General features: G+C 39.5%; 1 protein-coding gene and 1 long non-coding RNA gene across 6 annotated transcripts in view; both read right to left on the bottom strand.

Annotated features, from left to right (window-relative positions):
- Nucleotides 1–338: 338 nt before the first annotated feature.
- Nucleotides 339–1526, bottom strand: LOC124306183 (uncharacterized). The gene is made up of 2 exons (XR_006908547.1): nucleotides 1224–1526; nucleotides 339–1073 (listed from the first exon to the last, which is right to left on the bottom strand). It is a non-coding gene; the product is annotated as an uncharacterized LOC124306183 (long non-coding RNA).
- Nucleotides 1527–4526: 3000 nt separating this feature from the next.
- LOC124306165 (sphingomyelin phosphodiesterase) overlaps nucleotides 4527–15760 on the bottom strand; it is a 46659-nt gene continuing 35425 nt past the window's right edge. For 3 of the 5 annotated variants that reach the window (XM_046766472.1, XM_046766473.1, XM_046766470.1), the window contains exons 8-10: nucleotides 15370–15562; nucleotides 8219–8403; nucleotides 5856–7541 (exon numbers count right to left, since the gene is read on the bottom strand). In XM_046766472.1, the coding sequence (XP_046622428.1) occupies nucleotides 7286–7541; nucleotides 8219–8403; nucleotides 15370–15562 (634 nt within the window). In that variant the 3' untranslated portion in view covers nucleotides 5856–7285. The other 2 variants (XR_006908542.1, XM_046766469.1) reach the window with 2 other exon arrangements.

The following is a 15760-nucleotide window of genomic DNA, read 5'->3' as shown; positions in this document are numbered from 1 at the left end:
GTAGCAACTGTAACAAATACAATAATAATAATAACAATAACAATCGAAAGCTATTATGAATAATAATGATAATATAAAGTCACTATGAGTGATGTTCATACGGTACCATTAAAATATATGTATATATTTACACACACACACACACACACACACACACACACACACACACACACACACACACACACACACACACACACACACACACACACACACACACACACACACACACACACACACACACACACACACACCCACACACACACACACACACACCCACACCCCCCCCCCCCCCACACACACACACACACACACACACACACACACACTTCAATATAAAAATTTCAATATTAACCTAAATTTAACTTATAACTGTGTGATAGCATTGCCAACGGAGTATAAAAAACAGCAGACAAAAAAAAAAGACATGGGATCCAAACGAGAGCTTTTTGCATCGTCTAATTATAAAATTCAGTCAAATTTTCAATTATAAAACGTTCGGAAAACCGAATTCAATGCAACCCATTATATTACGTATTACACAATATCCACGCATACGTTATTATATTATAATACGTTATTGTATTGTAAAATGTCAGTTTCATTTTGTTAAAATTATTATTATTATTATTATTATTATTATTATTATTATTATTATTATCATAAAAGTAATCGCCCTTCTCTCATTGCCAGCTGTGGACATATATTTGAATAGCTCACTTTTCAAGCATCTAGCGATATTGAAATAAGTATATAAAGTTTATTGTCGGTGTATTAGAATTACAATTATTGACTAATCGAAAGAATCTGAATAAATATGAAAATCTTGAACTTCTTTTACCTCGCATGAGTCCCTTTTCCTTTGCAAATACACAACATCGGACTTACTGATAATTTTACATCAGTATTATCTAAGAACTGTTCTAATGTGATAAAATCAAGCTTAAGAGTAGGAATTCTCGACCTCGTATATAATCTATTATTGAATCTTGGTGATCGGTCAATTATGTAAACGTATTTTTTTTTAACGTTTCGTCCCGGATATGGGCCCTCCTCAGAACGATTTATTTATTTAACTGTCAAGAACAAAAAAAATTTTTTATAAGAAAAGTACAATCAGACATTAAATACAGTAGATGTAATACTCTTAGGGCTATTATATATTATAGGTTAATGAGTACAATATTGATTAATTGAAAAAAAGATAGACTTAGAGAGTTATTTACCTTTTTATAGTAAGCGGACTAAGATACAGTCGAATTCATAATTTAAAATTTGTGGAGACACTGTTCTTTGAATAACGGTAGTCAATGTCGGCTCCTCTGGTTGTTTAACGTGTAGGAGTTACAAGTTGGAGGTCATTAATTAAAAAGATTAAAAAACTATGTATCTTCACAGTCTATATGTCATTGTATTAAAAAGTTTTAAAGAAGTTTTTTTAGCAGTAAAATTAGTTTGCACAATGTCCAAGAAGTGGAGTTGGGATCTTTATGACTATGTTCCCCATGTCTAACATAAATTATTATTGGTTGAACAGATTGGTTCAACTGGTGAATAGCGACTGATGGGAGAAACAAATATGATCCAGAGTGAAGGTGAACCTAATATAAACAATTATACAGAAAAACAGAAAAATATTTTGTGAAAAAAATTACGTAGAAAAACTATGCTACGGGGACAATAATTTTATGTGTCTAGTTAAGGTTAAACAATATGTGTTGTGTGGGCGGAGATTAGAGGTTTGTAAATATTACTTAAATGTTCGACGTCTTGTCTAAGATTAACAGAGTTGGTGTGTCCTACAATATTGCACATTTCTAGTAATAGTCTTTTATAATAATTGGGTTCTTCACAAAGGATGTTTGTATTGTCGTAGTTAAAAGTATGTTGTTTATTGATCATATGTTTTGTTAGAGCAGTGTGACGTTCTTCAATCTCATGTACATTGCGTTGATGTTCTTTGATTCTGGTGTTTAGGTGGCGGCCAGTTTGTCCGATATAAACTTGGTTGCAATCATTGCAAGGTATTTTATACACAACATTGGATCGTTTGCCATTGGGGACCCTATCTTTTCCAGTGTCAAAGACTATTTGTAAGTCTTTTGAATTTTTTCCCACAAACTTGACATTATGTTTGGTAAATAGACGGTTCAATGACTCAAAGAGACCAGATACATATGGGATGGGACATCTACTGTATTTAATGTCTGATTGTACTTTTCTTGTAAAAAATTTTTGTTGTTCTTGACAGTTAAATAAATAAATCGTTCTGAGGAGGGTCCATATCCGGGCCGAAACGTTAACAAAAAATACGTTTACATAATTGACCGATCACCAAGATTCAATAATAGATAAAATCAAGCTCTCGCCGAAAATGGAGATCGTATCTTCTCGCGATTAAATTAATTCTTCGATGCACTATATCAACGTGATTTTGCGAGAGAAATCGATTGCGCACAGTCCGAATACGCCGCGAGTAACGGATCAAGAGTTGAAGCAGTAAAATGAAAAATTTCGCGTGTAATTCCTCTGTTGTCGGCCCCACGCTCTTTTTGATGTCATTTTCGGATTCCCGAGGGTCTAATTAGTGGAAAAAGAGTCATGCAGAACGATTCTTAGACGAAAAGTTTCCGAGCTATGAAAATTGCAAAAAAAGCAAGGCTAACTCCTTTGGATTTTTTCAGCCGAAAAGTTGAAAAGTTGTCATGTTTGTCAGATGTTTACGTGTGTGCATCCTCCAGTAAGTGAGTTCTAGATAAAACACTTTCAATGGCTAATGAAGATCTTGTTGAGTGAAGTCAATCTTCGAGTGAATATTCGGAAAACATCCAAGATGAACCGTTCATTCCCAGAGATAAGTTTATACATAATTAAAACAATAATCCATACCGACACAAGAAGAGTAAACTAAGGACATTTTGAAACTACGCCCTTGTTAGAGACTAAATACGCTTAAACTGGTTAATACATTTTAATTACGCAGCGTATCGATGCATTTAGCACGCTCAGTGCGACATGTAAAAAAAGAAATAAGAAATAAGAAATAGTCGAAGTGATTAAAGTTCTGGTTTGAAATCTTTATTTCAATTTTGTACAAGAAAAAAAAAATCAAATTTCGAATTTTATCTCATAATTACAAAAGAACAGTAAATTTCCTATATAAACCACCATGTTTGATATTTTATTGCAAATTTGTTTAATTCGAAAAACTGTTCGCGAAAAAGCCATACTTATATTAAGTCAATTCTTTAGAAGCCAATAACTTGACAACTATACCACATACAAAAAAAAAAAAAAAATAGGTGTTGAAATTCATACGAATGCGAATGAATTTTAGAACCTCGTATTTTTATTGTTGCAAAAGTATACGAATATATCACTATACTCATCATTTTCAACTTATGAAAATAAAAACCCCGATGAAGATAAATAAATATCAAACCAGTAGAAATGATTCTCGTCGGTTGTCATGGAATTTTTTTTTTTATGTTGGTCAATATTTTATTCATATAAATTACTACACATAGGTTACTGATTATTGTAACTTTTTCAGTACATTTTTATATCGTCGTGTTCATCAGGACTTATACCATATAATTTTTCTCTTTGATCGTTGATAATACATCGGTTGAAGTTTTTTTCTACCGTTTTTCTAACCTTTTTTTTACAATTTGCGCTTGCCGAATCACATCGAGTGACAGAAGCGAAACTAATCTTGATAAAACTAAAATTCAGCTAACGAGAAACTCGTTAATTCCTTTTGTATCAATTGTTCGCGTATTCAAAGACCGAAATCTATGTATATATCTATATTATATATTTATATAAAATATATAGTAGGGTAGTCCTTAATAGGGTTGTTTTTGAATTTTTATACTCCCAGGGGCTTATGCCAAATTAATGGGAAAATATTCCCTGAAAATTTGAGCTTTCTATGTCAACTCTAAGATAGTCCGCTCTGTGGTCGAATTATCTTATGGAAATAACATGCGAAAAACTTTTTTCAACTAGTTTATATTGTATTGCAAGAGTAATAATGTTCAAAAAATCTATAACTGCAAGGTTTTAGTGGGCATTGGTGCTACTATCTGAAAAAAAATAAACATAATCATACCGTGCAATCTCGACCAATTGCTGTAACTCTCAAAATCTGACTTTTTTTTTATTTCGAGGGTGTGCAATTCGTCTAAATTTCCTGGGTACGATGATGTGTATTTCGTTCCAGATAGTAGCACTAAAACCTTGCAGTTAAAATTTTTTTGAACAATATTACTGTAACAATGAAATAGACACTGAGAACAAAAATTACTTCCATAAGACACTTCGATCAGAAAGCGGACTATCTTAGAATTGATACAGAGAGCTCAAATTCTTGAGGAATTATTTTTTAATAATTTGAATATTTGTTTAAGCCCCTGGGAGCATAAAAATTTGAAAACTACCCCATTAAAGACCACGCTGATATATATATATATATATATATATATATATATATATATATATATATATATATATATATATATATATATATATATATGTATATAATATACACATTTTTATTGTCTAACATACAACCTACTAATTGGTTATGTTTATTACTCATTTATATGTATGATGGCTGTGATAAAAAATTAACTGATACGCTTAAATACTATGTCAACTATACAACTAGTATATTGTATCCCTAAAACGTATAATTCGTTATATTTCTATCAGAAGTACTTCTACCATTAACTACATTTCGTAATATTTTTTACACATTACTTGTCATAATGATTTGAATTTTTTGTAATCCGTACCATATAACATATTTCATATTAATCGGCTATATACCCATGTAGTTTATATGCACGGGAAACAATGAGCGAGGTCAGTTTTTCTGAATCTCTTTACGTTGTATGAATATAAAATTATTATCTTCATTGTTTTTTATCATTCTTATCACTAATCAACTGAATTGCTACATTATATATTTTATACGTATAATATAATATCACTTATATATGTATATATATATATTTTTATTCTTTTCATTTATTCACAAGACAAGATCCAAGTTTTTTAATGTTTATAATACAAATATACTCCACACATACCCATACGTGGAAATTAGAAAAATAATCATTCAATGATTTTTCGTAAAGACTTGTCACGTCGTACATAATGAATTGGTAAATTAATTTAATAATTGTTTTCTAGATTCCTTAACCCATTCCTTTCTCTTTATTCATCGTTTTTGCAACTTTTTTATTCCGTGTTCATATACAGTAAATGATTTTTTCACGCCAGCTGAACGGATTAAAAATTCGAATCAATTATATATAATATTTGATTTTCTTGAAATAACTATATTATCGTTATAAATACTATATCGTTCTAAATAATGTTGGACATTGTTTATTTCATATAAATTGGCCGCAAAAAATTTTTTCACAACAAAAGGAAAGAGGAAAAGAGTTTTCCACGTAAAACAATCGAACAACATCTTTCAATAAATTACGTCGATGCCGGATGTATTGCAATTTATCGCTTGTCCAGATACTTTCTGCTGATTTTAACCCAAGCCCAATACATACTTTGGTAAATTGTATGCGAATCTTGGAATCGCCATGACGACTGACATCCTGAAATGCGGAAAAACGAAATTATCATGAAGGTTTTTTTTTCAGTGGGGTTTGGATTGTAAATACATTCACTTATATATTTGTGTGTACAAATCTGTTTATAGTACTCACTTATTGTGATTACGTGCGTAGATATTGCGATGGGATATTCCTCTACCATCACCGTTAAATTTGGGGTGAAACGCATTGAATTTCCATCACCGGCTTAATTACGTTCATTATCATATCTGTTAATTGTATGTACATTTTTTTTTCATTCGGCCCTATCCGAATTACTTTCTTGTACTTGAATATGTATATTCGAGTATGTCAAATTTTTAATTTTACGCGTACGGTGAAGTTGAACAGAATGGAAATATTTATCGAATGTTGGATATTTGCAAACTTCTGCAGTCGTGAAGTGAAGTGTTTAAATGATAAATTCCGTGTGTATTCTTCAACTCGTGAAGATTTCACCTCACTCAAAGATTTAAAAAAAATTCCGAATGCTTCTCGGAATAATTTCGCGATCTAAAAGTGTGTGCAAGTTTTTGAAAAATAATTTATTATTACATTGATTGGAGCAGACATTAAAATTTTGTACAGTCATTTGTACGTAACTTTTTTATTTATAAAAATTTATTTCACTTGCAAATTATCCCATATTTTACGAAAGGACAAAATTCATGTGGCTAACAAAAAAGTGGTTAGTTTTACAAGGATAGAATTTCGAACAAAACTGAAACGGAATTAACGTCTGTATAATTGATTATTATTTGAGTATTTGAGTGTAAAACGCGTGACAATTGAATGATATATATATATATATATAAAAGGTGTATAATGAGTTACTCTGTAAGGAAGAATCTAGGTTGAAGCATTATTACATCATTTAAGTCGTAAGTTATGTACAGCTCTTAACTATTTTAAAACCCGCCACCATATATTATATCATCCACCATAGTAAAGGCAGGATTTTTCTTTAGACAAAGTATGATACAGATCTTTGTCCACGTAGCACATTGCCATAAGAAACCCAGAATCGCAAAAAAATGTCTTCGCAATTTTATATTGTTTCCCAAACAGATTTATGACAAGTCTTTTCATGTATCAGTCTTTCTTCTCTTTTCGAAAGTCAACTTCTATTTTCTGCCGAAAGAAAGCCTGCAACTCACAATCAAACTTCAAGTTCTCGTTGATTTTATTTATTTATTTTTTCAATAACTCCAGTGACGGGTGCTTTAATCTTGAACATTGTCGGTTATTGAAACAAAGGCTAATAACTGGGTATAAAAGAAAGCGTTAATATCGACTAATGTATCTTATGTACAGTTGGAACATTTATTGTATACTGTATGTATGTAGTGCATAGTGTACAATATCGTATTTTCAACAATTGCGAGCCGATAATCCAGGAATCAAATTTCAATTACTCTGCAATTTTATACTCGATGATTAAAGTGATACATTTGCATTCTGATCGTCGGTGAATGGATTGCTAACAATATTGTCACATTATACAAGCTTAAAAACGATGATGAATAAAGTATTAATTATGAGTAGTATTAAAATGCAGTAAAAATTGTTTATACCGTATACCAACTACCCATAAAAATGGTTCTACAGTATAGTGATAAAAAAAGCTAGTGAAAGCTTGATGATTAAACAAGTCCATCTACCAGATGTTACACGTCTATTTCGTTAGTGATAACATCAGGAGCTTGGTAAGGTCCGAAGAACCAATCTGGTACGTACGACAAAGCTAAGCCATTGTAGATCCAGGCTCGCCATCCCGTTCTGGTTTCCCCGTCTATTCTCGACTCTAAGCTCTGGCAGAGTGCTTTTCTGTCGTGGCTTCTACCGCTTCGCAAATCGCACAGCAGCCTTTTGCGGCATTCGTCGTTGCAGGCCGGCCTCACCGGTGAATTTTTGTAATAATGCCTGCGAAGATGGGCAATTTAGATTGTCACATATTCAAGCTTTCAAATTGTACAACACTGATCAAGCACATTCATTAGATTTTAAAGGATTAAAAAATAAAACTAATAACTGCATTTTCAGGATTTATCTGGGCTTCAAAGTAAAACGACATATTTTGCAATACTTCAAGGATTTTGAAGCGTTTCCAAGATTCTTCCCGTGTGAGGGAGTAGCAATTCTTGCGGGGGGGGTTTTAGATTACAGGAGATTTTATGGAGTGTCCAAAGTTCCCATGGTTCTTGAAATTTTCATGGGGTTGTTCAAAGAAATTGGACGGAGATTTCACGGGGTTTTTCGAATTCTCATGGGGTTTCAAGAGTTGTGTGGAATTTATATGGGAATTCCGTGTGGTCAGACATTTCTATGATCCCGGATTGTGGTGGATTTTCCATACGGTTTTGGTAATTTGAACGGGGTGTCAAGAATATCAATAGCAGGTTTTTACGAAAATGATAGGCTCACTATCATAATGATATATAGCATTGTTCAGTAGGAGGAAAAAAATTGAACCGATGCAGTAAAAATCATAGGCTCGAAAGAAACACGAATGTGAAAAAAAAAAAAAAGTATTCAATGTTATGCAAATGAACCTAATATACGTGTGATTGAATTTTTTTACAGTTGAATTGTCCGCTTACTTGTAGTAAAGATCGAAGAGTGACGGTTCATTCGTCATTTTGTCTATCAGAGAGTCCCAGTCTCGGGGTAACAGGGATGCCATTTGGTACGCCTGTTTAGCTGTGTACATTTTCTGCCAAATTGGGTAGTCGTAAAGATTTGCTTCCTTCAAGTTCATCACCCAGGACTCGTGCTCTACTACCATCTGAAATTTAACATAGATCGAATCGAGAAACTTAGACAACGAAGTTGAATCAAAACATTGCGAATGGTGTTCACTTCAATACTTTTGTGCTCAAGTATTTCATTGTATTTTTGAAGAAAATTTTCTTTGAATTATTTTTCCTATCCTTTTTGCAAAAATTCAAAGAACGATTTTGTTTTGTTTAACACCAACTGTTCAGGAAAGTCTCAAGTGAAATTACCGCGGATGGGGGGAATTTAACCGGCGTGCTCGGTCGCTCGTCAACTCGGACGTTAAACCAGACTCGCCGGCCGGCTTGCTTCTCCCCCCTCCTTTTTTTTCTCTATTGTTCCGGCCTGCGTCGCCCTTGCCAATTCATTCGTCGACTAGCCTTCGCGGTCAGCGGACTGTTTTTCTCTTGAGTCTTGTTCTCAGCTTCGGTATCTCTCAAGTGAAGTGTTCGACCCGATCTACAAGCACCTTACGATCGCGCGAATATTCGCGCAATCTCATGTCAACTTTCTGTTCGGCTTCTAATCGGCAACTTCTTTTTTCGTTTGGCTTTCTTCTGAGCGGTCAGCTCTTCGGTCATCTTCCGCGCAATCGATAAGTCTCGATTGCGTGTAAAACACGCGGCAACGCGCTGTGAGCGGTCAGCTCTTTGGTTATCTTCCGCGCAGTCGACAATCCTCGATTGCGTGTATAAAACGCGGCAATGCGCTGTGAGCGGTCAGCTCTTCGGCCCTCTTCCGCGCGATCGATACACATCGTCTGCGTTTCACATATTCGTTTCTTTCCGGAAAATCTTCTACACTGACTATAACTCTAGTCAGCGCTTCAACAAATAAGGCTTAGCTGATGTTTCAACGAGTTCTCGTCTTCATTTGGCAATGAACGGGTATTCAGGATTTTTCTTTGACCACGCACCTCTCCCAACTAATTCACCCTTCCCCAGATTTTCCGCGGTACAATTTCCAAACATGGTCCTTCGAGCCGGACATGTGGTGAATTAATTGTGAAATTTCACGGTGCGATTCCATTGTGCGTGGCTTCGAGCACATTTCGGGCAAGCGCGCTCTCTCTCTCTCTTGGTCTCCACGTTCAACGCCACCCACGCGCCGCGCGGCGCTCAGAGCGCGCCATCTTGGTTTCAATCCCTCTATCGCGTACAAGTGTGCCCCCGCCACGCGCGCTCTTCCTCTCTCTCGGTCGCTTCGCCTCACGTCCCTGACGTGACGCGGGGAGCTCAGTGGGCGCCATTGTCGATCGGTCTCCTCTTTGTTGGAGATTCGCTTAACCGCACGAGGCTTACGTGGCCTCTCTCCCTCCCTCATTCGGGCATTACTCGTTCTCTGTTCCGTTCGTATGACCCTCTAGCTGCTCTCGGCTTTCATACACTGACTTTGTTTGGGTTTTTTTGGTTTGTTTTCTTGTCGATCGATCTCGTCTTTGTTCGGACCTTCGTTTAACCGCGCGAGGCATACGTGGTCTCTCTCCCTCCCTCATTCGGGCATTACTCGTTCTCTGTTCAACTAGTGTGACACTCGGGCTGCTCCCGGCTTTCATGCAAGTGTTCGCATTTTCGACTTGCTTATTCACGCAACAGTTTCCCGGTGGTCTCTCAGAGCTACGTTGAACTCCAGTGACTCTTTATTCTTCCCTTTTTTGCGTTTCTGATACCAGCGCAACCTTAATTCGGTGACATTTCGGGTTCGGTCTCAATTACGACTTTGTGACTCTCTCCGGCAAGTCTCGAATTACGTTCGTCATATCTCTCGTCGCGGTCCGTGCTTCGGCCACTCTGGACATATTCGGGACTTTTCGCGATATTTTTCGAGCTCTGTTCTCGTGATTCTATCCAATCAACTTCGAGTGATTTTGTTTGGTTTTTTTCGGCGTCGAGTCTCGTCTCACTAATACTTTGCGATTCTCCTTCGATTCTCTCGTTTGTTTCGGGTCAATTCTTCGTTATCATGGCAGCCAACGCGGCTAAGGTTGAGCAGCTCATCACCGGACTCTTCAGCACTCTCGAGTGCATTAAATGTGTCTCCGACCATAGCGACACCTTCTCTCCTCAATCGATCTCTCGGCCGTTAGCCAACACGCGTCTCGAACTTTTGGAAAAGAATTGGGAACGTTTTCAAGCGGAACACGCTCTTCTCGAAACGAAGTGCGAAAACTTGGCCACCCACGATTATTTCACGTCTTAATCTTCCGGCTACCTGTCAACAAGCTTACGAAAAAGCGAAGGTTGCCTTGATCATTGTCAAGGAACATTACGACCGCGTCGAACCAACCGGTGCTATTCTCGCGGACGTCTCAGCTTCGGTCTCTTCAGCCTCCCTTCGTCGATCACTTCCGGACATCCAACTTCCGACTTTCGAGGGTGAATTTCACGATTGGCGGCCATTCCACGACCTTTTCGTTTCAATGGTCGGCCAAAACGCGGATATCACGGCCGTGGAAAAAATGCACTATCTGAAAACTTCGCTTCGCGGTGATGCGGCTCAGCTCATTGGCAATCTCCCGGTCTCTTCTGATTCGTTCTCCACGGCGTGGGAACTACTCGTCGCTCGCTACGAAAACAAGCGGCTCCTCATTTCTGCTCAACTCGATCGGTTTTTCGCAATCAAAGGCATCGCTTCACGCTCCGCAAAGGACATTAACACCCTCATCAATACCACCATGGAAGTGTTAAACGCTCTCCTAGCACTAGAAGTTCCTGTTAAATCGTGCGATATTATTCTCGTGCACTTTCTCGTCTCTCGTCTCGATTATCACCTCCGTGAGCAGTGGAAGGTCAAACTTGGCGCTTCAACCTCTCCCGCCACCATGCAGACGCTTCAAGAATTTCTCGTTTCTCGCGCACGAGCGTTTAAGAGCATCGGTTCGAGCTCCTCGGGGAAACCTTCAACTAGGTGAGCCTCTTCCGCTACCTACTCGGTCTCTTCGGCGATCAAAACTTCGAAGTCATTGGTTCGCGCTTACGTTGCTTCCACGCCAAGCACCTCCGACTCCCTTCCTGCGGTAAAGTCTGCCATGCAATGCTGCCACCTCTGTTCCGGTAACCATTACATCGGCTCCTGCTTACAGTTTCGGAGCAAAAGCCCGCAAGAACGACGCGAGATCGTCATCGAGAAGCGGCTTTGTTTCAATTGCCTCGGGCCTCATTCAGCGGTTAACTGCCGTATCACGGGTCGGTGCTTCGAGTACCAAAATAAACATCATACTCTGATACATATTCCGGTGTCTTCAAACGTGGCTTCAATTTCAACCAGGCCACCTTCGCCTACTCCGAGTTACGTAACGGCCACTTCCACTCCAGCCGAGCAGTCACAATGACTATCACGTGACAACCCTAGCGGCAACTCTTCTACACTGCACGGAAGCACTTCACCTAGTCCTCTTCATGCTACCGAGTCAATTTCGACGGCCCTCTCGTCGGTAGGCGCTCGATCACCGGTCTCTTCACTTCTCACAAACGCAAGTCGGCCTTCAGTCTTATTCAATCGGCCTACTTTGTTGCGGAACTTCGAATCATTGCAAGCGGAGCGTCTCTGCCAAGAAGCAACTCATTGGCCGCCCTCACACCCTTCCTCGATCAATTCGGAACTCTTCGGGTTGGCGGGCGTCTGAAACATTCGCAGCTCGATCCGGAAACTCGGCATCCTCCTATCTTGCCCCGACATTCTGTCTTCACCACCTTGGTTGTTTCAGACGCTCACTTCAAGACTTTTCACGGCGGTACTCAAGCTGCATTGGCATATCTCCGTCGATCGTACTGGATCCTCGGTGGTTGATCCCCCATTTGGTCGCACATTTTTCATTGTGTTACTTGCGCACGGTTTCTCGGGCCCGACGCTCAGCAACTCATGGGACAGCTTTCTTCTTCGCGAGTCACTCCGTCACGAGCCTTTCTTCATACTGGCATCGATTACGCTGGACCCTTCACGATCAAAACATGGCGTGGACGAGCGGCGAAAACGTACAACGGCTATCTCGCAGTTTTCGCCTGCTTCTCGACTTCCGCTGTGCACCTCGAACTCGTGACAGACTATACTTCGGAAGCCTTTATCGCGGCATACCGGCGGTTTTCGGGACGTCGGGGGCTCTGCCACACTCTTTACAGCGATTGTGGAACTAACTTCATCGGGGCAGAGGCATGTCTTCAGGCACTCTTCAAGGCGGGTTCAGTAGAACTCAACGATACCATGGCGGCACTAACCAACTTCGGGACAAAGTGGTCAATCAATCCACCATCGGCTCCTCATATGGGCGGTCAATGGAAAGCTGCTGTCAAGTCAGCAAAACATCATCTTCGGCGAGTCCTCGGGGAGACCGTTTTGAGGTACGAAGAATTTACGACTCTTCTTGCGCAAGTCGAAGCTGTCCTCAATTCACGACCACTTTGCCCTTTGTCTGATGATTCAGAGGACACACTCGCTCTCACTCCTGGTTACTTCCTCATCGGCGAGGCGCTCAATACCGTGCCGGAAGCATCTCTCTCTTCAATTTCGGAATCTCGGCTCTCTCGTTGGCAATTACTTCAGTCCAAACTCGAGCACTTCTGGAAGAAATGGTCTTCTGAGTACCTCCATCGAAATCTTTCAATCTCTAAATGGCATCATCTTTCGCACGAGCTTCAAGTGGGCTCACTCGTGCTCATCACGGACGAAAGACTTCCATCTTCACGATAGCCTCTCGCTAGAGTGGTTACGCTTCACCCTGGTGCCGAAGGCCTTACTCGGGTCGTCACTCTTCGGACTTCGACTTCTACTTTCACCCGGCCAATTTCGAAACTCAGCGTTCTTCCAATGAACTCTTCGTCAACTTCCGTTGGCGAAGGCGGGGAGTATGTTTAGGAAAGTCTCAAGTGAAATTACCGCGGATGGGGGGAATTTAACCGGCGTGCTTGGTCGCTCGTCAACTCGGACGTTAGACCAGACTCGCCGGCCGGCTTGCTTCTCCCCCCTCCTTTTTTTTCTCTATTGTTCCGGCCTGCGTCGCCCTTGCCAATTCATTCGTCGACTAGCCTTCGCGGTCAGCGGACTGTTTTTCTCTTGAGTCTTGTTCTCAGCTTCGGTATCTCTCAAGTGAAGTGTTCGACCCGATCTACAAGCGCCTCACGATCGCGCGAATATTCGCGCAATCTCGTGTCAACTTTCTGTTCGGCTTCGAATCGGCAACTTCTTCTTTCGTTCGGCTTTCTTCTGAGCGGTCAGCTCTTCGGTCATCTTCCGCGCAATCGATAAGTCTCGATTGCGTGTAAAACACGCGGCAACGCGCTGTGAGCGGTCAGCTCTTCGGCCCTCTTCCGCGCGATCGATACACATCGTCTGCGTTTCACATATTCGTTTCTTTCCGGAAAATCTTCTACAGTGACTATAACTCTAGTCAGCGCTTCAACAAATAAGGCTTAGCTGATGTTTCAACGAGCTCTCGTCTTCATTTGGCAATGAACAGGTGTTCAGGATTTTTCTTTGACCACGCACCTCTCCCAACTAATTCACCCTTCCCCAGATTTTCCGCGGTACAATTTCCAAACACCAACTGTCCCCGCGATATTTTGATGTGATCTTGTAGAAGTGAAACTGGATTTGCTGTTTAGTTGTTATTATTTAACTATTATAACTGTTTCCATTCAAATTAATATGTTCCAATTACTATTACTTGATTATTAGCGTTTCCGTTTTAGTTATTGTCATTGCTTTGTCTCGAATATCGGATTTCATTTGTTGTTATATGAAAATAAAAATTAAATTCAAGTTATGAAAATGATGCGTAAGGCATTTATACTTGAGTTTTCGCTATTGATGTTTTCCTTTGGTGGAAATAATTCGATATGTAGAAACGTGAACTGATTGATCGTCACGACCTGATTTTCACAAAACAAGCAATCAATAAATTCCGATCGCGGTATCGCAGGAAATCTGTTGCGCGCAGAAGGTCTTGTTCAGAATTTGTTTGCCTTTCCGAATGAAATGTCCCTGGGTGAGAGTTTTAAAATTGTTTTATTCAGAGAGAACGATCAATCATAAATGCGATAAGCTTCGAACGATGTGGTTTTTCATTGAGGATGAAAATTTGTGAACGGTTGCGCAGGAATAATAAAATAATATTTGACTGCAAAGAATATGAATCTCTCTCTCTCGTCGCCTAGAAATCTCGAAAGGTACGGGGAGACATGGGATCCCTAAACCGATAAGCCATACGGCCCAGGGCGTCCTTTGGAATAGCCCTGGGTGTGCGTTAGATCTCTCGCGGAAGTTGCTTCCGAGATTTGTTGGATCATTCACTCGTGCACAGGTAAACCGTGTGTTAATCTGAGGCCGATTTTGGGGTCGCGAGCATGGGAATGAGAGAGAGAGAAAGAGAGAGAGAGAGGGAGAGAAACAGAGAATTAAAAGTACTACAATCAGAGGAGGGTTTCTTCTCTCTGAGATTCGAAGTAAAAATCGGAGTCGTAATGACGCATGAAATGAGGATATTTATTCGATCCTGCGGACCCTTGATCCAAAAATATCACATTTTGGGTTATTTATCGTAGCGCTAAATAATATATAAGTAATAAATGACAAATAAATGAGTATAGATTTAATTTATACTAAAATCAAGATTCTCGGGATATCGAGCATTATCAGTTGCGTGCGCACCCCTCCCCTCTCCGCGCTTGGAGATGGTAGGGGGGGGAGGGGGTTCTGACCGTATAAATTATCGCGCTGGAGCCAGAGCGTCTGTATACAGAGAACTTCGGTACTAAATATATCGCGACGGTAAACGAATTTAGAGACGAACCTTTCCTTGTTATACATATAACCTCTTTCCTTAACCTAACCCGAACAGTAAATAACAACTTCATCCTTGTGATTGATTTTTTAAGGTCCTCTTGTACTTAATGGAATGTTTATATTATTTGAATTCGTCATTTATTCAGGGGAATTTCAAGAAGTAAAATTCTATGAAACCTCAAGTGGTTTTCTCGCTCACCCTGGTAGTTTTAGCGTGATCCCCGTCGACGTAGTATATCCGGTACCCCGGATTGAGATCGATGTATGGGGAGACAGACGGCCCGACGTAAGCTATTCCTAAAGCTCTACCGAGATCCGTCGTGTCATAGAATAGTTGAAACTCGTCGTAGTGAGTATGGCCGAAAAATTGAGCCGTGATCGTTGATTCGTAACTGGAATTGGTTAAATCAATGGAGTTATAAGCAATTAACCCACTGCAGGAATACGCAATTCGCAAAATTCTTACAGATTCATCGAATCCTTTGTCAAAAATTTACGACATCTTGAAATATTTCGTTGGATCAGCATTCAGAAAAATTCACAGTCATTATCAATGGTAAAATAATAATTGGTATATACAAGATCTCTGA

Source organism: Neodiprion virginianus, chromosome 5 (assembly GCF_021901495.1).
Source record: "Neodiprion virginianus isolate iyNeoVirg1 chromosome 5, iyNeoVirg1.1, whole genome shotgun sequence".
Classification (NCBI taxonomy): domain Eukaryota; kingdom Metazoa; phylum Arthropoda; class Insecta; order Hymenoptera; family Diprionidae; genus Neodiprion; species Neodiprion virginianus.
The sequence above is the reverse complement of the archived record's forward strand: the minus strand, read 5'-3'. Positions and strand labels throughout refer to the sequence as shown.